Source organism: Manihot esculenta, chromosome 11, assembly GCF_001659605.2.
Source record: "Manihot esculenta cultivar AM560-2 chromosome 11, M.esculenta_v8, whole genome shotgun sequence".
Lineage (NCBI taxonomy): Eukaryota > Viridiplantae > Streptophyta > Magnoliopsida > Malpighiales > Euphorbiaceae > Manihot > Manihot esculenta.
The window spans coordinates 28,641,329-28,667,300 of record NC_035171.2 but is presented as its reverse complement, the minus strand read 5'-3'; the positions used below and the strand labels follow the sequence as shown (position 1 = coordinate 28,667,300).

Below are 25,972 nucleotides of genomic sequence, written 5' to 3'. Positions count from 1 at the left end.
ATGATTTCGTAGAAATAATTTTCTATAAGGAGATGGACAAAAATGGATGGTTGGAGTGAAATACAAGGGCGTTTTTGTAAATTTATCACACATTATTATTTTAAAAAAATTATTATTTAATTTCGATAGAAATAATTCATATTTTTTAATTTTAAAAAATATATTAAAATATTTTTTAAAATTTAAAAATTTTATTAATTAATATTTTAATTTTTTATAATATTTAAGAATTAATATTAATTAATAAATTTTTTAAAATTTTAATTATATTTTAATATATTTTTTAAAATCATTAAATTAATTAATAAACTTATATAATAAAGATCAAATTGTCATTTTTCCTTATTTTAATAGTTAAAATTCTCTTGCTGTCTCCGCTCTCCTTGCAATAAATTGCAGTCAGTCAGCTGGCAAAGTGCCTCGCCGGTCAGAGAAAAAAAAAGTGCCTCGCCGGGAACGGAAATGCCTCAGGCTCAGCTGCATATAGTTGAAGCTCTAAAGCTTCTATTTTTCTTTTCTATTTTCCATTCTCTCTTTCTCTTTCCTTTTGCCTTCTCTGAAATCTTCTTTGAAGAGCGCTTCGAAGGTAACTAACAAAGCTATTACTCAAAACAATCTGTTCCCATCACTTCCCTTTTTCTCTTGATTTTTTTGAAATGCCCTTTTTTTTTTCTTGATCCAATTCTAATCATTTTATACTTTTATAGTCTTGATCGCTATCTCTGTTTCTTTCTTCGTACTCCAACTCTCTCGAACATTCTGGTCAATGGACGGTCAAAAAAGCTGCTGTGCTTCATTACTGTTTCATTAAACTGTGCTGAAAGCTAATTTTTTTCCTGCAATTCTTCTTTTTTTTTTTTTTTTTTTTGGAATAATTGAATGTGTGTATGGAAAAGATGGGTGGAAGGATCGGTGGGTTTTATCGGACTGGAAGAGAAGCGAAGGAAAAGCTGGTACATTTAAGCACACAGCTGGGAAATGGCCTGGAGATCCTGATGATAAAGGTTTTTTTTTTTTTTTATTTCTTTCTCCTTTAGTACATATGTATGTATGTATGTACGCATATATGAATGTATGTACATACGTTTGAGTGGCTAACTAGACATGTAAACTTGGAAGTTTAGACAAAATGCAGCAGCTAAATGGTCATAGAGTTTGTAGCAGTTTGGTAGTTTGATAATTACAAACAAATAGTTGTGTGTTTGTGTGTGTGTGTGCTAGCTTGATATGTAATCTTGGAAGTTTAGACAGAATACAACAGCTAAATGGTCATAGAAGTTTGTAGTAGTTTGCTAGTTTAATCATTATAATTAAATAGTTTAGAATCAGGCATTATTGCAACGCTTGGTTCACTCTGAAGATAGAACTTGGAATGGGATTACATTATTTCCATTTTTTTGTTTATATGATATGAAATTAATTTTCTTTTTAGATGATGTTTTTTTGTATTTGGATAACCTGAATGTAGGTGAAATTGATTCTTCCTTTTACATATGATTTTTAAGATGGAACCATGGAAGTTATCCATTTTCATTCCATTTCCAAAATTTAACAAACACGCTTGTGTAATAGCTAGGGTGGTCGAAATATTGGTTGAGATGAATTTTTAAGTGAATTTTTGTTATTGAGAGGAGATTGGAATATAGTTGTAGAGATCCTGATGACACTGAATAAAGAATCCTGTAACTTAACTCAATTAAACCCAGATATGGGGTCAGCCACATGAACATTGTCTCACTTTCTGCCTCATTTAAGGTGAACTTCCTATTCCTATTTCCTAGTAGTAGTGGATATTGATGATTCCTGGGGATGTTGCAGGTATCCAGACATACAATGATGCCAAGCATTTTGCCATATCAGCAAAGATACCAGAGTTCAGCAACAAAAATAAGACTCTAGTTGTCCAATACTCTATTAAGTTCGAGCAGGACATTGAATGTGGTGGTGGTTACATAAAGCTTCTTTCTGGTTATGTCAATCAGAAAAAATTTGGTGGGGACACTCCTTACGGGTCTGTCAATCTGTTTACTTTCTATGTTTCCTTGGGGTTTCTCTTCAAACTTAATTCTTATTTATACCTTTCTTTTGCTTCTTTTCATATTTCTTTTTGGTGCTTTTTTGTATATATTATTTAGGAGCTGAATATGGATGGATAAGCAGTTAAAGCAAAATGGAGATAAATTCATGCTTATGATTTGCTTTTCATGTGTGTTTTGATACATCTAGCTTTAGAAATATTAAATATGTATGCAAATGTTTGAGCTTTGAGCTCTTTAAGATTAGGTTGACTATGATATGCTTTTCCTGTGTCATCTCGTGACATATTCATGAAATAAGGTTAGATTTGCTCAACTGTTTTAGAACTCAAATTTGAGCTCATATCTCATAGTCATATTCGCCAATTTACATGAGCATCTTGGATAAATAGGAAGCCCCATGGTTAACATCAGTCTCTGCCATTCTTTGGCTGTTTTAGCACTTGTCAATAACACCTACATTAACACATTTTTTTAATCAAATTTTATGTTGATCTGAAATTGGTCATTTGTAGATAATCTGAAAACACTTATTTCCCCTTTTTGCAGTTTTATGTTCGGACCTGATATATGTGGCTCACAGACAAAAAAGCTCCATGTTATCCTTTCCTACCAGGGGCAGAATTATCCCATAAAGAAAGATATACAATGCGAGACTGATAAGCTCACTCATTTCTACACATTTATTCTTAGGCCTGATGCATCTTATAGCATCTTAATTGATAATCGAGAAAGAGAATCTGGAAGCATGTATACGGACTGGGATATCCTTCCTCCAAGAAAAATCAAAGACACAAAAGCAAAGAAGGTTTGTTCTTGGTATCTCAACTTGGGAAGCATTTTTTTTTTTCAATTGAAATTGTGATCACTTATATTATGCCAACTCTGGTGCCATTTGCTGCTGTGAGCAGTGAGTTAAAAACATTAAAGATGCTTTTCTTCTACCTTCTGAAAATCATGTAACTAATTTTAGGAGGTAGAATGGAGAAGGGGTAGTCACATAGGCATTTAGAATCTTCTAATCCTGTGTAACAGCAAGAAGTTTTTCTCTCCCCACCCTTCCTATATCTTGCAGTTTTCATATATATATATATATTCTTTTGGCTGGGTGAATAGAAATTTGATAAAGCTCATAGCACTTATGCATTTTCCAATGTAATAGTAATCATTGGTTTCCAAGTAGATCATGAAAAATAAACCCCTTGATGTTATATCTGGTACTGGTTCAACAACCAAGTATTCTACTAAATGCATAAGATTTATAGTTCACATGACAACACTCAATTTCTGAGATGGACTACACAATTTTCAAATCAAATTTCTAGCTCTCCTTGAATGGTAAATTAACACCTAACTTGGTCAAATACAAGTCATGAGATTTTATGTTTGGATCTGTTGTAGGCTTGTAGTGCTTTAACACCCAACAAGTTTTCCTGTTCCTTCTTTCACCCCTGAACCACCTATGCAATGTGTGTGAGAGAAGTCACAGTTTCACTCTGCCACCAAAATCTAGTGATTACAGAATATCAATTGAATTTATCATCCGCTTGCATTGTGGTGTTTTCATTCTATAAAGTGCACTAACTTTCATTAACTTGGCAGCCTGCAGACTGGGACGATAGAGAACACATTGATGATCCTAATGATATCAAACCAGAGGTATTGTCATCTGTGAGCATCTGAGACTGGAATTGGTAATCTGTCTGTTCCAATAAATTAAGTACCTTGATGTTGCAGGGATATGATTCTATTCCAGCTGAGATTCCAGATCCCAAGGCTAACGAGGTTTGTTTGCTGCCTTTCATATGTCAGAATGTCTATTTAGTTTTTGTTGTTCTCTCTTATTGAATTAAACATATTGTTCTTTGGACAAACCAGAACTTTATTTGTGTGTGTGTGCATAATTGGTTTTGGTGATAGGATGATCAAAGTAATAATGAAATATTGCATTAGGTTAATTTAGTTGTATGAACTGATGTAATTTTCATGAGAATGTATTATAATGTCACATTTCGTGTTTTTGGTTTGAGTAGCCTGATGACTGGGATGAAGAGGAGGATGGGATATGGAAGCCACCCAAGATACCTAATCCAGCTTACAAAGGACCATGGAAAAGAAAGGTACTTCCTTGTTGGTGAATTACTGATGGAAAATTTTAGATCAAGTTATATAATCTACTTTACTTGTGATTGATATAACTTAGTACACTGCAGAAAATTCGGAACCCCAACTATAAGGGAAAGTGGAAGACTCCATGGATTGACAACCCGGGTAATACATTCTCTAGCTCTATGTTGTATTTGGAGCATAAATTATTTTTGATTGTTTTCTCATAAGAAAATGAACTGGAATGACATGTACAAGATGAATGGAACAAAAGCTATTGACATACTTTTAAACTATGTTACTTTGACTCGTATATGGGTGTCGTGCATACCCCTATATCTGACTTGTTAATTTTATAAATAGAAAATACGGGGATATAGATCTAAGTTTAGACATTGGTACTTAGACACGTTGTGTTATACTTCCTCCGTCCCATAATTTTTGTCAACTTTGCTTTTTTACGCATATTAAAAAATATAATTTCTTTTATTAACTTTTTAATTATATCCATCTTAAATACATTAAGTTTTATTAAATATTAAGAGATATTTTGGGAGGTTTTTTGAAAATAAGATAAAATTAAATAAGGTTATAACAATTAATTTATATGTTACTATAGTCTAAAAAAGAAAAATGGACAAAAATTATGGAATGGGGAGAGTAAAATAAACTACAAAAAAAAAATATAAAGTTATATAGAAATAATTATAATCTAAATAAATTATCAAATACATAATTCAAAATACAACCAAATAACTTTTTTTTTTTCATCTAAATACACGCTATTCATTTTAAGAGAAAAAAGTCTATTAATTATGCATGAATATGTCACTCAAGTGTCTGGGTGGACGAATATGTATTGGACACGTATTCCATGTCATATCCCATAAAGTATCATTTCGACATGGGTATGGCGTGACAAAATGAAGAGTTAGAGTATCAGAGCTTTTAAAGATGAATGGAGAAAACGATGTTCAAACAGCTACAACATGGTTACAGACTTGAGACAAGTCTGCTGTGTGTTAGGGTCTTTAGAAATGGGATAGAATTAATGGATCAATGGATGAAGAAGAAAGTGGTTGTTTCTTTTTATTTTACCTGAAGGTTGTACAAGCTCGTTAAGAGAGAACTTGAAAATCTCTTGAGTTAAATACTCAACTACTTTTGGCAAATTAATCATGTCTCCTTTATTATCTCAATTGAACTTAAATACAAAGAGAAGAGATGACCATTTCCCATAAATAAGGGAAGTTATTAGCATGATCAGAACATGCAGGATCACCCTCCTACAATTGAGAAAAGTGGAAGAAAACAAAACAAAACACTAACACTACTATTAACCTCTAACCGCACCTGTTAGAGTGTGAACATAATCTGTATATAATTACAGGAGATTACATAATCATAGGCTAATTGATACTAATTGATTGATAGTGGATTTTTAGGAGTTGTCTTAATAAGGTCTTGTAATCTGTATATAAACATACTTATTCAATAGAGAATATACATAGAAATTGCCCAATTGTTCCTTGTCTTGTTACATGATATTAGAGCCTTTCGGCTTGTCCTGAAAATCTAGGTTTCCTCTCCGAGGAAACTATTTGCGTGGGTCACCTTTTCCGATGATTGTTTTGTCTCACCACCAACGTAGGGAGGAGCGTAAGTGAGTTTCTGGTCGATTCTCAAAGATCGGTGGCCGGGCGACATGCGAGTGAGCTCCACTCGCCGTCCAAAATTTCTATGGCAACTTTCACGCGCCGGTGCGCGAGGGAGCATGACACCTTCGGTGAGCCTCTGATTCCTGTTCTGAGGTCGTCCAGTGGTTTCTGGTAGCTTTTCGACATTGGGTTTGTCATCCGACACCGCTGCAGTTGGACCTCTCCTTTCCTATTCATAGATCAGGTTCTATTTTGGGTATTCAGGTCTGTTTTTGGCTTTTTAATTTTGGGTGCAATTTTTTTGACCTGATTTTGTGTCTTGAATCATTGGGAGAAAGTTTTGTAAAATGGTTATTTTTTTACTAGTATTGATTGAAATGATGTCCGATAATAATAAGTCTTGTGTTGAAAATTGTAAGAAATTACAAAATAAGAATCGAAGGATTGCTAATGTTGCTGCAATCGGTTCTTCCTTTGAGAATAATGTTCTCACCTCAATTGAAAAAAATGCTCAGTATTAGGATCTGTTGAGAGGATTCACTCCAGTAACGGCTAATACTTAGTTAGGTAAAACTTGCCTTATCTACTCGTCATATAAGTAGGTCATTTTCTAGTGCTATGGATCACATGACTAATAATTCTCATATTTTTGCTAGCTTTCGATCTCATAAAGCACCTTCTCCCGTTACCATAGCTAATGGGTCAACCTATAATGTTGAAAATTCTAAGATTGTTAAACCTACTTCTTCTATTACTCTATCATCTATGCTAAGTTTATCTAATCTTGCCTTTAATTTAATCTTTGTGAGTAAACTTATCAAAGACCTAATTTTTTGTTTTTTTTTGTTTTTTAATCATTGTCATTCGGGATCTTGTGACAAAGCAGATTATTGATAAAGGACATGTATCTGGGAGTCTCTACATTTTGAATGCATGGGTGCCTCGGTCTGTTGTCTGCCCCAGTGTCGTATCTCCTTTCAAAGCACATTATCGGTTAGGACATCATTCTTTACCTGTTTTGAAGAAGCTATGATCTCAATTTCATGAGATATGAGTGTGCATCATGTCATTTTGCCATCATCGAAGCTCTTTAAGTCCTAGAGTCAATAAACAAGCTGAGTCTGCTTTTGAATTAGTTCATTCGGATATTTAGGGATCATGTCCGATTGGTTTATGACTGGATTCAGATATTGTCACTTTTATGGATGATTTCCTGAGAATGACTTGGATTTATTTTATAAAGTATCATTTGAAGTGTTTTCTCATTTCTCTTAATATTTTTGTGCAAATTTTGCGAAGCGACAATGCTAATGAATATATGTCAGAATCGTTCTAGGCTTATATGACTCAACATGATATTCTTCACCAATCATCAGTGTTGATATACCCGCTCAAAATGGGGTAGGAAAGAAAGAATCGACATCTCCTTGAGACTGTTCGAGCTCTATTGTTTCAAATACAAGTTCTTAAGCAATTTTGGGCTGATGCTGTCTCTACTACATGCTTTCTCATTAATCGCATATCCTCCACACGATAATACTCTCTATAATGTTCTCTTTCCTAAAAAGTCATTATTTCCTCTAAAAGCACGACTTTTTGGCAGTACTTGCTATGTTCGGGATGTTAGACCTCATATGATTGAACTTGAATCTAAAACTTTGAAGTGTCTTTTTAGGATATTCTCGCCTTCAGAAGGGGTATCAATGTTACTCTACAGAGATCAACAAATATCTGGTCTCAACAGATGTAGGCTTTTCCGAACAAATTTCTTTTTATCCTGTTGCATAAACCTCTACTGGTCAGGAGGAGGACAATGAGTGGCTCATCTATAGAATCACATCTGATAATAAAAACTCCTCAAATGTGCCTTTTACTGCACCATCTGATGGTGGCATTCCTCCTAGTACTTAGCCTCATGTTAAATCGTTAGTTGTTTAAGTTTACTCTCAGAAACCAGTACATGATGATACATGTTCTGTATCATAATCTTCTTCACCATCGGATCCACCACCAAGTGACCTTTACTTTCCCATTAGTCTTCATCTGTCTCCTTCTTTTACCTCCTTAATTGTCTCTTTTGATTCCATTTCTTTATCTAAGACAGTTAAAGAGGCCCTGACCCATTCTGAAAGGCGTGATTCAATGTTTGAGGAGATCAAAGTTCTAGATGAAAATCATACTTGGGAACTAGTTGATTTTCTGGCAAGAAGGCTGTGGGCTATGAATAGGTTTTTGCCATTAAAGTCAATTTAGATAGTTCCGTAGTGAGACTTAAGGCTTATTTTGTCGCTAAAGGTAATGCACAAACCTATCACATTGACTATTCTAACACCTTTTCTCCTGTGGCCAAAATGATCTTGATTCGCTTGTTCATCTCCCTAGCTGCTTCTTAGCATTGGCCTTTACACCAGTTAGATATCAAGAATGGATTTTTACATGGTGACCTCCAAGAGGAGTTGTATATGGAGCAACCACCTGGATTTGTAACATAGGGAGAGTATAGGAAAGTTTTCCGTTTGAAGGAATCTTTATATGGTTTGAAGCAGAGTTCTCGTGCATGGTTTGACAAGTTCAATGAAGTTGTTTAAGAATTTGGGTTGAAAAAAAGCAAGTGTGACCACTTAGTCTTCTATAGAAATTCAGATGCTAGTATTACTCTCCTTATTATGTATGTTGATGAGATTGTCACTACAGGGAATGATAGTGCAGGGATCTCTTCTCTCAAATCCTTCTTGCATGTGAGTTTTCGTACCAAGGACTTGGGTCATCTTAAGTATTTCTTAGGGGTCGAAATCTTAAGGAGTAAAAAGGGAATTTTTCTGTCTTAAAGGAAGTATGTCTTTGACTTACAGAAATTGGAAAGTTGGGAGCTAAACCCTATAGCACACCAATGGTTCCTAATATATGTCTCATAAAAGATGACGGAAATCCTTATGATGATCCAGAGAGGTACGGGAGATTGGTTGGAAAGCTGAACTACCTTGTAGTGATGACTCGGCCATATATTGCTTTTGCAGTAAGCGTTGTAAGCCGGTTCATGTCTGCTCTATGGTGAAATATTGGGTCGCTCTAGAACAAATTTTATGTCATCTAAAAGGGATCTCTGGACTCGGTATACTCTACAGTGATCATAGGCACACTGTAGTTGAGTGTTTTCAGATGCTGATTGGGCGAGATTCAAAAGTGATAGAATGTCGACTACAGACTACTGTGTGTTTGTTGGAGGAAACCTAGTGTCTTAGAAAAGTAAGAAGCAAAATATGGTATCCAGATCCAGTGCCAAGTCAAAATACAAGGCCATGGCTCATTCCACTTGCGAGATTTTGTGAATAAATTATCTGCTGAAAGAAGTTGGTTTGGATGTTGCGTCACCCGCGAAACTTTGGTGTGATAATCATGTTGCTTTCAACCCAGTATACCATGAACGAACTAAGTATATTGAAGTTGATTGCCATTTCATTCATGAGAAGAGTCAATAAAATTTAATTTTCATCATTTATGTGAAAACGAAAGAGCAATTGGGTGATCTACTCACCAAAACATTAAATGAGTCTTGAATATAATATCTTTTTAATAAGTTGGACATGGTAAACATCTATGCTCTTCACATCGCTTCCAACCTAGTATACCACAAACGGACTAAGCATATTGAAGTTGATTGCCATTTCATCCGTGTGAAGATGTAAAAAAATTTAATTTCCACTAGTTATGTGAAGATAGAAGAGTAACTGGGTGATCTACTCACCAAAGTATTAATGGCCCTTAAATAGAATTTTTTTTCTAATAAGTTGGATATGATAAACATCTATGTTCCAATCTGAGAGAGAGTGCTAGAGTGTGAACATAATCTGTACATAATTAAAGGAGATTATATAATTATAGGCAAATTGATACTAATTGATTGATAGAGGATTCTTAAGAGTTGCCTTAACAAAATCGTGTAATCTGTATATAAACACATTTACTTCAATAGAGAATATACACAGAAATTGCCAATTGTTCCTTTTCTTGTTACAACACTATTAACTATTAACAATACTACTAACATCACCATTAACACATAGGAGACAAACTACTAGCAAGTAGGATACCATGAGTAGTAGCAGCATATGGAACTAGTTTTTCTCGTCGGCATTAGTGACTTTAACTTTGTCTTGCATTTCATTTCTTTTTTCCTCTGTCTGTGAATCTCTTGTATATTAGCTAAGGACCACTAACACTGTGCTATTAAAAGACAAATTGTAATTCCTTATTAATGCTGGAAATTTTTTTATTATCAATTTGGTCCTAATAGCTTATTAAGATGAATTTAGCTTCTAGGTTGTACAAGAGATGTTATATAATATTTGAGGTGACTGGCATTTGTCTGTATATCATCTTTGACCTTGCAGTTCATATCAGATTAGATTTTGTTGTGCATGAACTCATTGTCTTATTTTTCCCTCTTTTTCTTCAGAGTTTGAAGATGATCCTGACCTGTATGTGCTGAGGCCTATAAAATATGTTGGTATTGAAGTATGGCAGGTATGACTTCTCTTGTATTGGAATTGATGATACAAATGTAAGTTCTGGGGAAATGGGAGATTAGCAATGTCAGAGATATAAATTTAAGTTTCTGAACCTAGTAAAATTTTGGGTCAATGTTAGAGATATAAATTTAAGTTTCTGAACTACAAATATTTTTGGGTAGTCGGATAACTGTTGTAAGAGTTTATATATGAACAAAAAATTCATTAAATTGAATGTTGATTTTGCTATCTTTTGGTTATGTAAAATTTTTCAATTTTTATATTTTCTGGTTGGCTTGGCTAGGCTACATGAGCTGATAGTTCTCATAGAGTTTTCTTGGAGTTGTACCCAAAACCCGTGATATCTCCATTAGAAATAAGCTCTCTCTATCCTTTGAAATTCATTCATTTTTCATATTTTCAGTGATTTTGGATTTATATTGTTTATGCAAGGTATGAAACACACTTATAGCCACCTTCATCTGATATGATGAAATGTTGCATTGCAGGTGAAGGCTGGTTCGGTTTTTGATAATATATTGATTTGTGATGACCCACAATATGCAAGAAAAGTTGTAGAAGATATCTGGGCCGCGAATAGGGAGGTGAGATATTTATTTGGAGTTGGAAATTCTATTAGTTGTTTTGTTCTCTAGAACAGCCAACTTCAAATTCTCATGTAAATCTCAGCTTGAAAAAGAAGCCTTTGAGGAAGCAGAGAAAGTGAGGAGAGCTAAAGAAGAAGAGGTGATTAACAATGTCTTAGCTTTTCCTGGGATCTGCCATTTGATTTATCAGCTCTTCTTAGCAGTTATTTCTGAATGTTTACAAATAGGAAGCTCAGAGAGCAAGAGAAGAAGGTGAGAGGAGGAGGAAGGAAAGGGGGAATCGGAGGCGGCGTCCCAAAAGGGTATTATAGCTTGTGCTTTCTTCTAATCAAACAAAGTTGTGCATCTTTTCAGTTTGCTGCTTGAAATTTTAAAGAACATTCCTTACATGAATGCACATTGTTTATGTTCTATAATCTATACCCATTTGAACACAGTGAGATATAACGTTAACAAGTTTATTTGCTTAATTGTCATGTCATTGTGATGCTGTCTTTTCAGGAATCAATTCAGTCTCCTTATTTCATAGTTAAGACATTTGAACATTATAATAGTGGGAGTCATAGTTAAGACATTTCAGGAATCAATTGTCATGTCATTGTGATGCTGTCTTTGCTTGAGAAATGCACATCAATAGCACCAATTTGAAGCAAACAACAAAACGCCTTTGTCCTCCTTTCTGCTTGTGCATTTGCATAAAGTATGCTCTAGGAACCATGGCTTTAGTGCCCATTCTAGGCCGAATTGACATTCATAGCTTGCAAAGCTTTTTTATTACGGGTCACAAGCCATATTGTTCCTCCACACGCACCTTTTGCATGCACGGCTCACTTGGTCAAAGAAGCCAACACTGTCAGATGGCACTTGTGCTGTGTATGTGCCCAAATTTTGGCACAGTTGAATCCAGATATGTCTCCAGGTGGGCATTCATGGACCCTAAGTTCCATGCCCTCCTTGTTAAGTTGGCCACGGCCAACTTCTATGCTCGTTTATCCAGAGACAGTAACCTCCTCTAGGAAGTTAAGGCTGTTTTTCAGTGCATGGGGTCACAGCCCTCGTTCAAAGCTGCCACAACGTTGAGGACTTATCTAATTTAGTAAACTTAGAACACTTCTGTAAGCACCCATAATGGGTGGAGCCCCTTCCTTCTGGGTGCATAACCATGAGGATGTATATATTAGCAGCAATGTTATGCATTATGGATGAGCCTCTTCCTTATGGGTGCATCGCAGTGAGAATGGATATATTAGCAGTGATTTTATGCACCATCTAATGGTTGAAAATGAGCAATGACAGACAAGTAAATTAAGAAGTACAACACAAAATAGTTTTATGCGAAAGAACATCTGAAGCAGCAGACAGGATCACTTGCATCGAAAAGAGTTGTAATTGAGTAAATGCAGTGTGTTGAATGATTCTTGTAGTTGTAGCTGTGTATTCTTTCAGTGCTAATTTTGTTTTGGCTGAGGTTTGGTCTTGGAACCTCTCCGTACACTAATTCTTCTAACATTTAAACCAATAGAGAACATAGAATGAATATCAACTTAGCAGGTTTTGGATTTAAAGGAAGAACTGATTCATTTCAATAATGTATTTGTATGATCATGATCATTCTGACATGTTTATTACTTACTGGAATGTGTAAATTTTAACATATATATATATTGTTCGGCAGTATGATCCCCACTACGATGACGATTACCATGTAAGCATAGCCTTCTCTCTCCGATCCTTCTCTCGCTCTTTTCTTTTTCTTTTTCGTGTTCAATTCTTGTTGTAGATAAGCTTCCTAAATGCTTGATGATTCTTTTGATTTTGCAGGATGAACTTTAAAGCATCTATGGCTGCTTAAGTTGCATCTCAAATTTGAAAAAGAGAAGAGTTTCAAATTGCAAAATGCAGCTTTTTTTTCAATGTGAAAGTATGTCTTGTATCTCCTGTTGTATAATTGTTGTTGTAACACTGAAGCCAGACCCCAAATAACTTCCCCAAGTTGATTTCTTGATGGATCCATTAAAGTTCATGTGGACTCCACTAACGGTAAACTGGACGGACAATTTTGAGCATGAATGGTAAATTCTATGGTTCTGGGTGGCCTGCCAACGGTCTGATTCAGACCGTGAATTGGAACTGGTCAATTGGTTTTAGTTTTTGAATCCTCATATTAAAAGGGCTAGTTAACGGATCTCTCTTCTCTGAATTAAAACCGGAATTAGCCAACTTGAATATGCATTTTTGGTTGATTTAAAATTATTTCATAAAATTATGTTACTTAAAATTAATATATATATAATTTAATTATTAAATAATTAAATTTAAGTTTTATTTTTTACTTGTAAAAAATATTATTTTTATTTAAATGTAATATTATTTTTTTACTTTATGAAAATGTAATAATTCAATTATCAATTTAATAATATTCGATACTCTAAATAATTAGAGTATTTAGAGCCCTTTCAACTTATGATTAGTAATTTTAGTTGGTGTCGGAATAATTTCAGTAACTATAAATTTACCATCAGAAGCCATATTAATATCCGACCAACAAGCCAACACAAAATAGTCGAAACAAAAGTTCTACCTAAGAGTTCTAAACCCAAATAGCTCACAGGCACAAAACAAATATGAGAAACAAAACCTGGAGAAAGAAACAATATCCAACCAAAGGAGAAGCCCACTGCCACAGGTTTGAATGAATCGATCGAACCACTAGGGGATGGTTGGAAATAGTGAAGCGACCGTCGAAGGGGTGATCGGAGGTCCAACATGCGTTGCATGTGCTCCTACATACAGGCGTGTGAGCGGTAGCTCCGATCACTGTTTATTGGGAAATGGCTGGAAACATTATTGCGCCTCTCCCTATGTCGGCGATGAGTCCAAACAGATATCGAAACTCAGTGACCTAACAAATTAGTTTCTCTGTTAAAGAAACCAAGGAGCAGGAGACGAAATGAGCACATATATTATAAAATATTGTAAAATAATACGTTTGTAGGAAAATTGTATATATTCTCTGACAAACAAGAGCGTTTAATAGCAAAGATTTTTTAAAATAGCAATTAAATATGAAAAAAGATTTTTTTTTTTTTATCAAAGATAAAATAATTCATCATGCAAGAAAATGGCATCATAGGAAACAATGAGATGCAGTGCCATACATCCCATTGCCATCAGCTTCCAAACAATCAGTATCAAAAAACAAGAACAGCAGATGCAGATGCTGACCACATGCATGTGCTGAAGCCAACCCAATGACAAATCTTTACATGACCTCAAAGAAGCCTCCATTTTTAAAGACCATCAGTTCAAATTAGGTGTCAGTAGCTAAGATTCAAGAGAGCAGCAGTTCAGAGGATCGAACTCAGAGAATCGCGATGAGATCGAAGGAGAAGGCAGAGCTCTATGCAGTCTCACGCTCATTTAGTTTTTAGGAAAATGGAGCCAAGTAGATGGCCTTTCTGTGAAGGGGCAAAATAAGACTACCACGCAGCCTTGGAGGTAAAAAGGATAATCCACGACCAAGGTTGGGGGACAAGGTCGTGTCTTTCTGTGAAGGGGCAAAAATAAGACTACACAACTCCAATAGAAAAATAATTTTTTATTTTAAAAAGAAAAAATTATTTTTTAAATTTTTATTAAAATATTTGTATATAAATTTATTAATAAATTTTATTTTTAAATTAAAATTAAATAATAAAAAATAAATTATTTTATTAAAAAATATTTCACATTTTTTAAATATAATTTATTTTTTCGTAAAATTTATAAAAGAATTCTTTTAAAAAGGTAGGGACAACGAGCTTTACAAGTAATCTGCCACGTGGGCCCTAGATTAATGACGGAGCAGTCCGCATCCAAAACCTCACTCATCTACCTCCACATGTACTGTCTTTAAATTTGTCCTTTCACCCTTCTCACCGACATGTAACTTTATCACCTTTGGAGGGGAAAAAAAAAAAACTCACCAACTGTCACTAGATTCAGAAAGTATAAATATGTATATTTTTTTTATAAGGAGCTTAATTCATAAAAAAAATAATTGTTATTTAATTTTTAATTTTAAAAAATATATTCTTAAAATTTAAAAAATTTATTAATTAATTTTTATTATTAAATATTTTACTATATAATCTACAATTTTAAAAAAATTATTAATTAATTACATTTAATAAAATTAATAAATTTTTTATAATATAAAAATTAAATAATAATTAAAAAAAAAACCTATGGCGGTTGCGTCTTTTTTTTATCAGAGAGAGAGAGAGGTGGAGATTAAACTTGAAAACTTTTCGAGTTGTCATTACACTTTGATTCACTCTGCACAGAGATTTTGCACATGAATTATTAAGGTGAGATAAAACTCATATAATAAATATTTTCTTGTTTTTCTTCTTTATTTATTTATTAATATTATTCTCTACGGAAGTATCAACAGGTGATTGTTCAGAGCATCCCATTGCCATGCCATAATTGCTTTCTCTTTCTCTCAACAGCTTTCTCTGAAAATATAATAATAATAATAAAAAACTTCTTTTTATCTCTTATTTCTCAGAAATTCTTAGGACCCATAAAGAGTTTGAGAGAAGGATGCAAATGATATCCAAAGCATCTTGTGCTATGGCCTCCCTTCATTGCTCAAGGGTTTGTTTCTGCTCTTTTTGTTGTTATTATTATTATTTTTTTCTTTTTTAAAATTGCTTTGAAGTAATACTTGCACGGATTAGGTAGTCTGTTGTGGTGGTGCTTTTTGTTAATTTTCCTGGGTATGTAGCATTTCAACCCATGTGATGAATTCGATATTATTTGTTGATTTATTTTTTTAGTGTTCGACTTGACTGGCTTTGAAGCAGTTTTGCTTGCTGGCATCAAGAATTGCGAATGAACCCTTTTTTTTAATAGTTTCGTCCTTCAAAACCAATGGTATGATCAATCATATGTATTTTGTAGTGTTGAAACTGTATCCTGAATAGTTGCAATTTACAAATTGTTTTAGGGAAACATGTTTGAGATTTCATAATTTATGGTGATGGATTGGGGGGTTTGTTGTCAATTGTTAGAATTCCTTGTTAATACTTACTAGTGAAGTGGCCAATTCAGGATTTGAATGTGAGTTGGGGGGGGGGGGGGATCATAATCACGGCTAATGGATTTAAGAATAGTACAATCTGTCTTTTTTTGTGATTTGAGGAACTTGGTTTCATTTTCAAATGATTATATTTACTCATCAAGTTAAATGGCATGACATGTCATGAGGTTTACTATACATAGTAATGGCTCATGCAATTTGCTACCTCCCCATTATCTTATTGTCCTTACCTTTTTGCATATAATGTTGGTCTATGTAATAACATGCTTGCTTATTCCTTACTTGCCATTTGGTGCTATGTGTGTAATTTAGTCTTTGTTCTTCCATCATAGGCTAATATCATTTTCCATCACCTTTGTTTTAGTAGAGGTGTCTGTTGACATTGCAAAGAAATTTGTTTAGAACCTTACTTTTGCTTCTCATAATTTAGGCGGGGAGTGGGCGTTGTGTGTGGCCAGGAACGAGAGAGCTTTGCTTCAGAAAAGGTCCCTTGTATGGATTCATGCACTTACTGTCTATGCCATTGAAGACCTTGCGTGGAGCTAGTAGAACACTTAGAGTTGCTCAATTTTGCAGTGTTTCCAATATGTCTTCCTCATTACAAATTGAATTGGTAAAAACCTGTCCTTTCTTTTAATTGTTATATAGGGTTGATATCTTGGGTTCTGGTCTTGCAAATTTAATTTGGGTTACCAATCTTTTGCTGCTTTTTTGCATCTTCAGGTGCCGTGTCTTAGGGATAACTATGCATATCTTTTACATGATGTGGATACTGGCACAGTTGGAGTTGTTGATCCCTCTGAAGCTGTCCCTGTTATAGATGCTTTAAGAAGGAAGAACCGAAATTTGACCTATATACTAAATACACATCATCATCATGATCACACTGGTGGGAATGAAGAGTTGAAAGCAAGGTATGGGGCCAAGGTATGACAATGGTATCTACTGGTGCAGATTCTTTTTTTTTTTTTCCATAAATATTTAAGTAGTTGGATTCCTATAAGTGAACATGGACACAAAAGTTATAAGCCTTAAAAATAAAAGCTTGTCTTAGCAATTTCAGTTTTGCAGACTATATTTGAAAATAAGGAACATTTTTCTTCCTACTGTTTCTAATTAAGAAAGTAATTATTCCTTATATCGACAATTTTAGTAAGGAGATCTTTTAGAGTTAAAACAGATAAAAGAGTTTATTTTTTGATTTATGCAAGAAATTTACTAACAAATCTGTAATCATGTGATTAAGTTAGGCTCTTATGGAATCTGAGTATAGAATTGTTGCTTGCCCTTCTTTTGGCATTCTTGTGAAAGTCTTTCCTAACATAAAACTTAGTTTGATTAAGGAAATTTACTATCTTGAATTTTTACTAGTTTATCAGTAGTAAGTATGCCAGACCTGAAGTACGAGCATTTGAAGAAAAACCAAATCCTATTGTCTATGCTCTCTGTTGCCATTTGTAATAATGTTTAAAGAAACTCCTTTTAAAGCCCTTAAAGCCCTTGAAGCACGAGTCCATTAAGAAGCCAAGAGATCACGTTATTGCAAAGCAGTTCTTAAAATATGAAAATAGGGCCTGGAAAATTTTTGCATTCCTCTCCATCCATAGTTCCAAATACTTAATATAATAGAGAGGAAAAAAAATGCAACTCTAAAAAACTCTTACCATTTTGTTTAATAAATCCTCTCCATTCCAAAACCCAAGCACTCAACCTGATAGAAAGACAGCAAATAGGTTTTTCTGAATTGCTGTAATGGTTATCTTTTTAATTTGTTAACTACTATTTTAATCATTTTAATGGTTTGGTTATTAACATTTTGGGAAACGGAAGATGCCTTATATTGGTGATGTTGGTCATGTCAAGTCGTCAATCACTTTCGTGGCCATTTTGCAAAGTTCTTCCCATTTATATACTTCTAGTTTTTTATTGTGCACGAATGATTAAAATGCAAGCTTATTTTTTATCTTTACTCTTTTGTTTCAAAAGTGCGTGTGTTGGGAGCAAGGAATTTGAATTAAAATGCAAAAGCGAGATGCAGATTCAATAAAGTTCATGGCTTCTGTGAAATGGTTGAACCTTTGAAAGCGCATTCAATATTTTGTAGTATTTACATTTCCAAATCCTGCTTGTAGGTAATTGGTGCAGGAACGGACAGAGATAGAATTCCTGGCATTGATATAGTTCTGAATGATGGAGATAAATGGAAATTTGCAGGACATGAGGTGGTTGTAATGGATACTCCTGGTCACACCCGAGGTTGTGTTTTGTTGTTTTGTATGACATATGAAAACCGTATGGGTTTAAAATATCAGTTAATGGAATTAGATACCTTATATCTGAAGCTGGCTTCTGTATTGTTACGTCACTAGTTTTCTTTGTGTTGTCATTGGTACTATGTGAGTAGTTTTTGTAAGGAGTGGCATATGGTTAAGTACTTTAGTTTTAAGTTTTGATTACCATTTCATAAAGTTACTTATTATTGGTTATTGTGGCTTACGACAATTCAAGTTTCTTGAATTGCAATGATATGCTTTTGGTTTTTTTTTTTTTTTGTCCTAAAAGAAGACTAGTACATCTGTGATTCTGTGGTCAATAGATAACAATTATATCTATGTAGACTATAGGTGTGGTCTATAAGGAGTACTGTATTTAGTATATATAAGCAAGTATGGGCAGACTACAAACATATTTTTCATTTTTTCATTTTAAATTCTAATGTTCTGCTTTGACCTTATTGTAGGCCACATTAGTTTCTACTTTCCTGGATCAGGGGCAGTTTTCACAGGAGACACTCTGTTTAGCTTATCGTGTGGCAGGCTTTTCGAAGGAACACCTGAGCAGGTAGTTGGTGCTGCCAATCCAGGGATTAATTTTTCTTCTTCTTCTTTATATTTATTTTCCGAAGAATTATGGGAGAAATTTTTTATTCTATTCCAATTGAATTGATCTTTATAAGGTTTGAGTATTTATATACAAAGAATCAACCTAAATTAGGAATACTTACAATAAGAATAAAATCCCTTAAATCAAGCCTAATTAGGATCCCAAAGATTTGAATCCTCCTAATTAGAAACATTCTATGTTGATCAACACTCCCCTCAAGTTGGTGCGTAGATATCACACATGCCCAGCTTGCAAACCAAGGTATGATAGGTATGTTGCTGAATCTTTTGGTAAACACATCAGCTAACTATTCATCGGAAGTCACATGATCTAACCTGAAGACACCATTTATTAATTTCGCTTTAATGAAGTATCAATTAATGCTTCATTGGGTCATGTTAAACCGGATTGTGAACTGTACTGATGACAGCTTTGTTGTCATAGTATAAGAGGAGTTTGTCCCTCTCCAATAGTTTCAATTCCTTCAACAATCTCTGCAATCATAGGAGTTCACAAACACTTTGTGCCCATCGCTCTATATGCTGCCTCAGCATTTGATCAAGCAACAATACTTTGCTTTTTGCTTCTCCAAGTGACAAGGTTTCCTCCAACAAGTGTACAACAACCACTAGTCGACCTTCTATCGTCAAGAGATTCAGCCCAATATGCATCTATGAATGAATCTATGCGAAGATGATCGTGATTAGAGAGTAGGAGACCTTTTCCAGGAGCAGACTTCAAGTATTGCAAAATGTGAAATACAGCTTGCATGTGAGACTCACGAGATCATGCATAAAATGACTGACTAAGCTGACTACATATGTTATGTCCGGTCGAGTATGCGAAAGATAAATCAGTCTACCTACCAACCTTTGATATCTGCCCATATCTACTGATTCACTGATCCCTGCTTGTAACTTGTGATTGCTCTCAATGGGAGTTTGTGCTGGTTTGCAACCTAATATACCAGTTTCTTCTAAAAGATTCAGAATGTATTTTCTCTGAGAAATAAAGTTCTCTTTCTTTGACCTGGCAACCTCGATTCACAGGAAATATTGTAGTTTTCCTAGATCTTTAATTTCAAACTCATGAACCAAAAACTTTTTCAGTCGAATCTTCTCTTCACTGTCATCCCTTGTCTTTACTATGTCATCAACATAGACTATAAGAAGAGTGATTTTACCTTTGTGATGTCTGATAAATAGGGTATGGTCAGCATTGGTCTGTTGATAGTCAAAGGAAATCATAGCTCTACTGAATTGATCAAATCAAGCTCTGGGTGACTGCTTCAACCCATACAAAGCCTTTTTTAGCTTGTATACCTTTCCTTGTGTTTTTTCATCGGCACATCCAGGAAGGATTTCCATATACACTTTCTCCTCTAAGTCTCCATGGAGGAATGCATTTTCATATCAAATTGTTAGAGCTCCTAGTCAAGGTTAACAACGCAAGATAGCAATACTCTGATTGAGTTCATTTTGGCAATAGGGGCAAATGTCTCATGGTAATCCACTCCATAAGTTTGAGTGTATCTCTTGGTCACTAGTCTAGCCTTGAATCTTTTAATTGATCCATCTGCTTTGTATTTCACAGTGAATACCCATTTGCAACCAACAAGTTTCTTTTTAGTTGGGAGAGTGACAAGCTCCCAGGTCTCATTTTTGGCCAGTGCTTTCATCTCATCAATTATTGCTCCCTTCCATTTATGATCTACAAGAGCTTCTTTCCAATCCTGTGGAATAGACGCAGAGGAAAGAGGCAAGGCAAAGGCTCTATAGGATGGAGACAAAGAATCATAAGAGAGAAAGTTAGAAATAGAGTGTTTTGTGCAAGATTTAACTCCTCTTTGAGCAATTGGTTTATTTAGATCATCAAATGGCTCAAGGTTTAGGGATGACTTACCAGATGGCGAAGAGGAAGATTCATGACACTGGTAGGCTACACAATGGCTTTTTCTGCTTCTGTTTTGTCTCTTCTTGAGTATCTCCTTAAATCTAATTTATCCAAATGCCCAATTTAGTCACCAATAGTCTCCCCCTATATAGTCTCCTCTAGAATAAAACGTTCTAGAGTTATACTTCTTTCTCATTGTCCTCCCCTTGAAGAGGTGATGGGGTAGTACTAAAGTAAGGTTTAGTCTCTCTAAAGATAACATCCATACTAACAAAGTATTTTCTAGATGGAGGGTAGTAACACTTGTAACACTTCTGTGTGAGAGAGTACCCAACAAACACACATTTAATAGCCTTCGGATCGAGCTTTCTACCTGTCTTAGTATGAACAAGACACGTGTATCCAAACACTTTTAGTGAAACAATACAAGTAATTTTTCCTTGTAGCACCTCTAAAGGGCTTTTAAAGGCAAGAGCTTTGAGAGACATTCTATTAATGAGATAGCTGCGGCTAAGACTGCATCTCTCCAATAGGTTTTTGGAAGGTTCACGGTGAAAAGGAGAGATCGAGCTACTTTCAATAGGTGTTTATTTTTTCTTTCAGCAACACTATTTTTGGCACTAGTGTAAGGACAACTAGTTTGATGCATTATCTCATTAGACTCCAGATAAGCCGAAAAATGGCCATCCATGTACTCTGTACAATCAGTTTTCAAAACTTTTATCTTAGCATCAAATTGAGTACAAATCATCTTGTGAAAAGTTTGAAAGTAAGAAATCACTTCATTCTTTATCTTTATTAAATAAACCCAAGTCATGCGAGTGCAACAATCAATAAAAGTAATAAACCAACAATTACCAGATAGTGAGACCGTTTGAGTAGGTCCCCAAAGTTAGAATAGATGGTCACAAAAGGGATCGTACTCTTATTGTTACTGGAAGTATAAGAGGTTCTTGTATGTTTAGCATACTCACATGCATCACAAACTAACCGTCGATGCCACTGTATGATTTTCTGGTTGACATCCTGATTTCTTCCAAAAAGAGCCCGAGGTGAATTCAAACTCAGATTCCCTTCCAACATATATAAGCTATCATGCAGTTTACTATTGCCAATTCTCTTCCTAGTTTGAAGGTCCTGAATAACACAATGGTCAGAAAAAAATTTATAGTTAAGTGTTTTAGTGAGAGCACTAACAGATAAAAGATTAACGGGAAAATAAGGAACATGAAGAACAGATGATAACTTAATATTTGGAGTACAAACAATAGATCCGGTTCCAGATATAGGAGTGTAAGAACCGTCTGCGATTTTGACAGTATTTTTTTTATAGACATGGAAGATAATTAAGGAAGTCTTAAAAGGAGCCCGTCATATATCTATTTGCATCAGAATCAATAATCTATGGAGTAGAATCAAGAGAGGAAACAAAAGTATTATCAGAAGTTCTTACATTATCCACACAAATCACTGCCATTTCAAGAAAAAAAAACCACTCTTTTTCTGTTAAAAACAGTGAAAAATTATTGTTATTGAAGAAAGAATTACTGTTCACTGGCGAAAAAGGCACGGATCCAGCAGATTAGAAGCGCAACTTAAAGGCGAGAATGCCGGAAAGGATCAAAGCCAAAAAATGTCTCCCACGTCGAAAAAAGGTGAACCAAATCACGGGTCCACACAGATCAGAGGCGCGAGTTGAAGGCGAGTCTGTCGGAAATGATCGCCGTCAAAAAGACCACTGAAAAACGTCACACGCCCCGGCCCGTGGGAAAGACAGAATCTTGCGAGGGTGCTTGAGCCTCATGCGCGCGGCTTTTCGGCGGTCCGGTGAACTTGCTGGTGGCGTCGGAAAGATGAAAAAAGATTCCTAGATAGAATAGTACCAAAAAGGTAGATCTAGGGTTTTAGAAACCTTAAGAGAAAAATTGAATTTAAACTCTAAAATTAGGAAAAAAAAAACTCTGATACTATGAAATTTGATTTTATTCCAATTGAATTGATCTTTACAAGGTTTGATTATTTATACACAAAGAATCAACTTAAATTAGAAATATTTACAATAAAAATAAAATCCCTTAAATCAAATCTAATTGGGATGGCAAAGATTTGAATCCTCCTAATTAAGAACCTTCTATGTTGGTCAACATTTTCTTATAGGATGTGTTTGCTTAAAATCCTTTGAAAAAAACGAGGGAATATCTTTGTTTTTGAGGGAATTAGTTTTATCATCATTTGGGCAAATGGAACTTTCATTTTCTAGAAAACTTGGTACATAAATGGCCGAGTACATATTTACATCCTTGTATAATTGCTAACTGTTTCTAAATTTCGCTGATTGCACTTGAAATTTTAATAAAATGATATAATTACTCGTCTAATTTTGTCAATTTATAAAAATTTAGAATGAAATCAATATAACATTTAGAGTGCAGTCAACAATATGTGTGATCAAATTTTTTTTTTTTTTTTTCTGATAAATGATTGATAATATGGTTAATTTATGTTAATTGTTGTGATTTTTATAAGTTAAGGTTTTCAATATTTCACGATTTTAGTTTAATTGTTCAATGGGTTAATCTCAACTAATATGGAGGCGTAATTATATTTTAATCGTACTTAAAATCTTCAACAAAAAGTTGTATGGTTAAGTATCTGCAAATGCTGAGGGCTGAAATATATTTATGTCATTTAACCTTTTCTTTTCAATGAAGTTCTTTTGGGAACTTCAAGGGAAAAAAAAAAAGAAAGTTCTTTTAGCAAGTTATATATATGCATCTGTGGTGAATGAATATTTCAACAGATAATTGTGTTTGTTCCAGATGCTTTCATCCCTGAAAAAACTCATGTCTTTGCCGGATGATACAAATATATATTGCGGCCATGAATATACATTGGTGAGTTGCTATAATCTTTTCTGTATTTTGTGCTTGCTCAGTCTATCCAAGATTGAAATCATGGGCCCTAACTTTGAGGCATCCAATTGGCAGAGTAATTCAAAGTTTGCATTGTCTATAGAACCTAATAATGAGGCACTCCAGTCCTATTCAGCCCATGTGGCCCATCTTCGCAGCAAGAATTTGCCAACAGTGAGTCCTCTAGACTTTTTTATGCATATATATTCATTCACTCACCCACACACCTACACAGAGGTTTTCATTTATATTTTTCCCATGACTGGTATGCAAAAGGGAAGCCCTCTATCGCCCTTGAAGTCCTGGCCTTTCACCCTGCTAAACCCTTGCAAATCAGAACTGCTAGCTCAGAGACTCTGCTAGTTGCCCACTAGGTTTTCTATCCCTTCTAATTGATTTCTAGGATTGCCAAGAGATGAACAGCTCCTGTTGATATTTATATGAAACAAACTTGAGTTCATATTTGTGCATCTATTGGTTTTGGAACTCTGAGAACCCCGTGATAGATTGGTTCACTATGTCAAAATTCCCAGAGTGATTGAACTGGCTATTTGCACAACCAAAATATGGAGCTCAATATAAGGTGTCTTGTTATGCAATAGTGGTTTATGCTTCATGTGCAGTTGAATGTGAAAATTTTCATCCATTTTGAAGTTTCCTCTTTTTTTGAGTTCAGATACTGACCTGCTAAGGGGACAAGGTGGCATTCCCCCCCCCCCCCCCCCCGAGTCTTTGAAGGGGGCGGCAGGAACCTAGGGTATTGTAGTTTTTCCAACAAAAATTAAATGTAACTACCATAGGCGCCCTAAAGTTTAATAAAATTCACATTTAAGTCTTTAAGATCAGGTTCAATGGTTGTGTTATGCAGAAATCAATGGTTATGAAACCTTAAGGTCAGGTTCAATTTAAATGAACTCATTGTTGTAGGGTGCAAAGAATTGCAATGGAACTTTGTTGCAATCTCTCTCTCTCTCTCTCTCTCTCTCTCTCTCTCGATCAGGTTAGTTATATATTGTTGTGCAGCTTATTCCCGGTTGTTAACCTTAAAACCAAGTTCAATTCAAAGGAACTCATACTACAAGCAATTCAAGTTGCTTGGCCACCTTACAGGCCTATTATCGCATATAGAAGGAGGAAGGTTGGAATTAGCGGGAAATGGAGGGAACCATTGTTAATAACTATACTCAGTTGAGTAAAAAGAGGGAATGATGAGAAACAGTTACGTTAGTTAGGCCGTTATGAGGGAATGGAGTGAGAAACAGTTACATTAGTTAGGCTGTTGTAGCTACTAGAGAGAGGGACTTCACAGTGACTTTACACTTTGCTTCGTTTAACTGCTGATCTTTGCCAATCTTATCATGTCAGTGTTATAAGTTTTGTCTTCCCAAATTTTCCACATTGAAGTTGGCTTTCTTTTGTGTGTAGATTCCAACTACGCTAAAGGTTGAGAAGGCTTGTAATCCTTTCCTCCGCAGTTCAAGTGCAGAAATTCGCCGGTCATTAAATATTCCAATGACAGCAAATGATGCAGAAGCCTTAGGTGTCATCCGTCGAGCAAAGGATAATTTTTAAGATCAAATACAGGGTGTATCTCATCTGTCTATATGATAAGTAACCCCCTTAGTAAACTCCCCTTCTGTCCATATAATTTTGGAATTTTGGAGTTTTGTCCATATATTTCGCATATTTTCAATTTCTTATAGGTTCTTAATTTGAATTCGGTTCTCAATTCCATTTGATGATGACAAAGCGTTTAACATCATATGTCAAATGGTTTGTGTATGATTGTAGTATACCTTTGAGATCAGAATCTATATGATTGACATTTTTTTTTCCCCAATATTCTCTTGGTTTTAGGAGTAAGCTATGAATTTTGGTTGTTAGCTAAACAGTTGCGGTTATTCTCCATTTTTGGTCTCATTTTCAGAGTCTCACTTTTTCATGAGTCCGGAGTACAGGCAGTTCTGCATACTTGGCAACTGTTCCGTTGATATAGCTGCAAAACTTTCCTTACGTAATAATCTATTACCCTTAGGGTGGTTTTCTTATAGTTTCTCATTCTTTTACTGTTTTTTGCAGTCTTGTAATTTGATTTATTTGCATGGCAGTAAAGAAAAAAACAAAACAAAACAAAAAGTGTCATGGCTGACAAAATGTGAAAAGAAATTTGGAAAAGCAAACAATTTTGCCATTGTATGAGTAGAGTAGCTTTCAGTGCTTCAGTAGTGAGAAAGAAGACTGTTTCCTTTTTGTCTGGATTTTCCATGAGATTTGAGATGAAT

At 34.8% G+C, this 25,972-nt stretch overlaps 2 protein-coding genes and 1 long non-coding RNA gene across 5 annotated transcripts; 2 read left to right on the top strand and 1 right to left on the bottom strand.

Annotated features, from left to right (window-relative positions):
- Positions 1-349: 349 nt before the first annotated feature.
- Positions 350-13,063, top strand: LOC110626833 (calreticulin-3). Of its 2 annotated transcripts, XM_043962027.1 has the most exons (14): positions 352-586; positions 897-1,004; positions 1,819-2,011; positions 2,586-2,844; positions 3,639-3,695; positions 3,774-3,821; positions 4,070-4,156; positions 4,250-4,307; positions 10,257-10,324; positions 10,818-10,913; positions 10,999-11,055; positions 11,144-11,218; positions 12,592-12,621; positions 12,738-13,063. In XM_043962027.1, the coding sequence occupies exons 1-14, from the start codon at positions 463-465 to the stop codon at positions 12,747-12,749; spliced, it is 1,272 nt and encodes a 423-aa protein (XP_043817962.1). In that variant the 5' UTR covers positions 352-462; the 3' UTR covers positions 12,750-13,063. The 2 variants fall into 2 exon arrangements, with proteins under 2 accessions (XP_043817963.1, XP_043817962.1); XM_043962028.1 differs by lacking the exons at positions 10,257-10,324; positions 10,818-10,913; positions 10,999-11,055; ... (1 more) ...; positions 12,592-12,621; positions 12,738-13,063 and adding an exon at positions 5,794-10,247 and having other exon boundaries at positions 350-586.
- Positions 13,064-13,421: 358 nt separating this feature from the next.
- Positions 13,422-14,446, bottom strand: LOC110627125. Its single transcript, XR_002489842.2, has 2 exons — positions 14,142-14,446; positions 13,422-13,835 (listed from the first exon to the last, which is right to left on the bottom strand). It is a non-coding gene; the product is annotated as an uncharacterized LOC110627125 (long non-coding RNA).
- A 695-nt stretch (positions 14,447-15,141) lies between these two features.
- Positions 15,142-25,530, top strand: LOC110626968 (hydroxyacylglutathione hydrolase 2, mitochondrial). 2 transcript variants are annotated; one of them, XM_021773174.2, is made up of 9 exons: positions 15,142-15,265; positions 15,469-15,557; positions 16,433-16,615; positions 16,726-16,929; positions 18,135-18,258; positions 18,743-18,843; positions 23,598-23,672; positions 23,766-23,864; positions 25,116-25,530. In XM_021773174.2, the coding sequence occupies exons 2-9, from the start codon at positions 15,504-15,506 to the stop codon at positions 25,260-25,262; spliced, it is 987 nt and encodes a 328-aa protein (XP_021628866.1). In that variant the 5' UTR covers positions 15,142-15,265; positions 15,469-15,503; the 3' UTR covers positions 25,263-25,530. The 2 variants fall into 2 exon arrangements, with proteins under 2 accessions (XP_021628866.1, XP_043817936.1); XM_043962001.1 differs by lacking the exon at positions 15,142-15,265 and adding an exon at positions 15,333-15,351.
- The last annotated feature ends 442 nt before the right edge of the window (positions 25,531-25,972 follow it).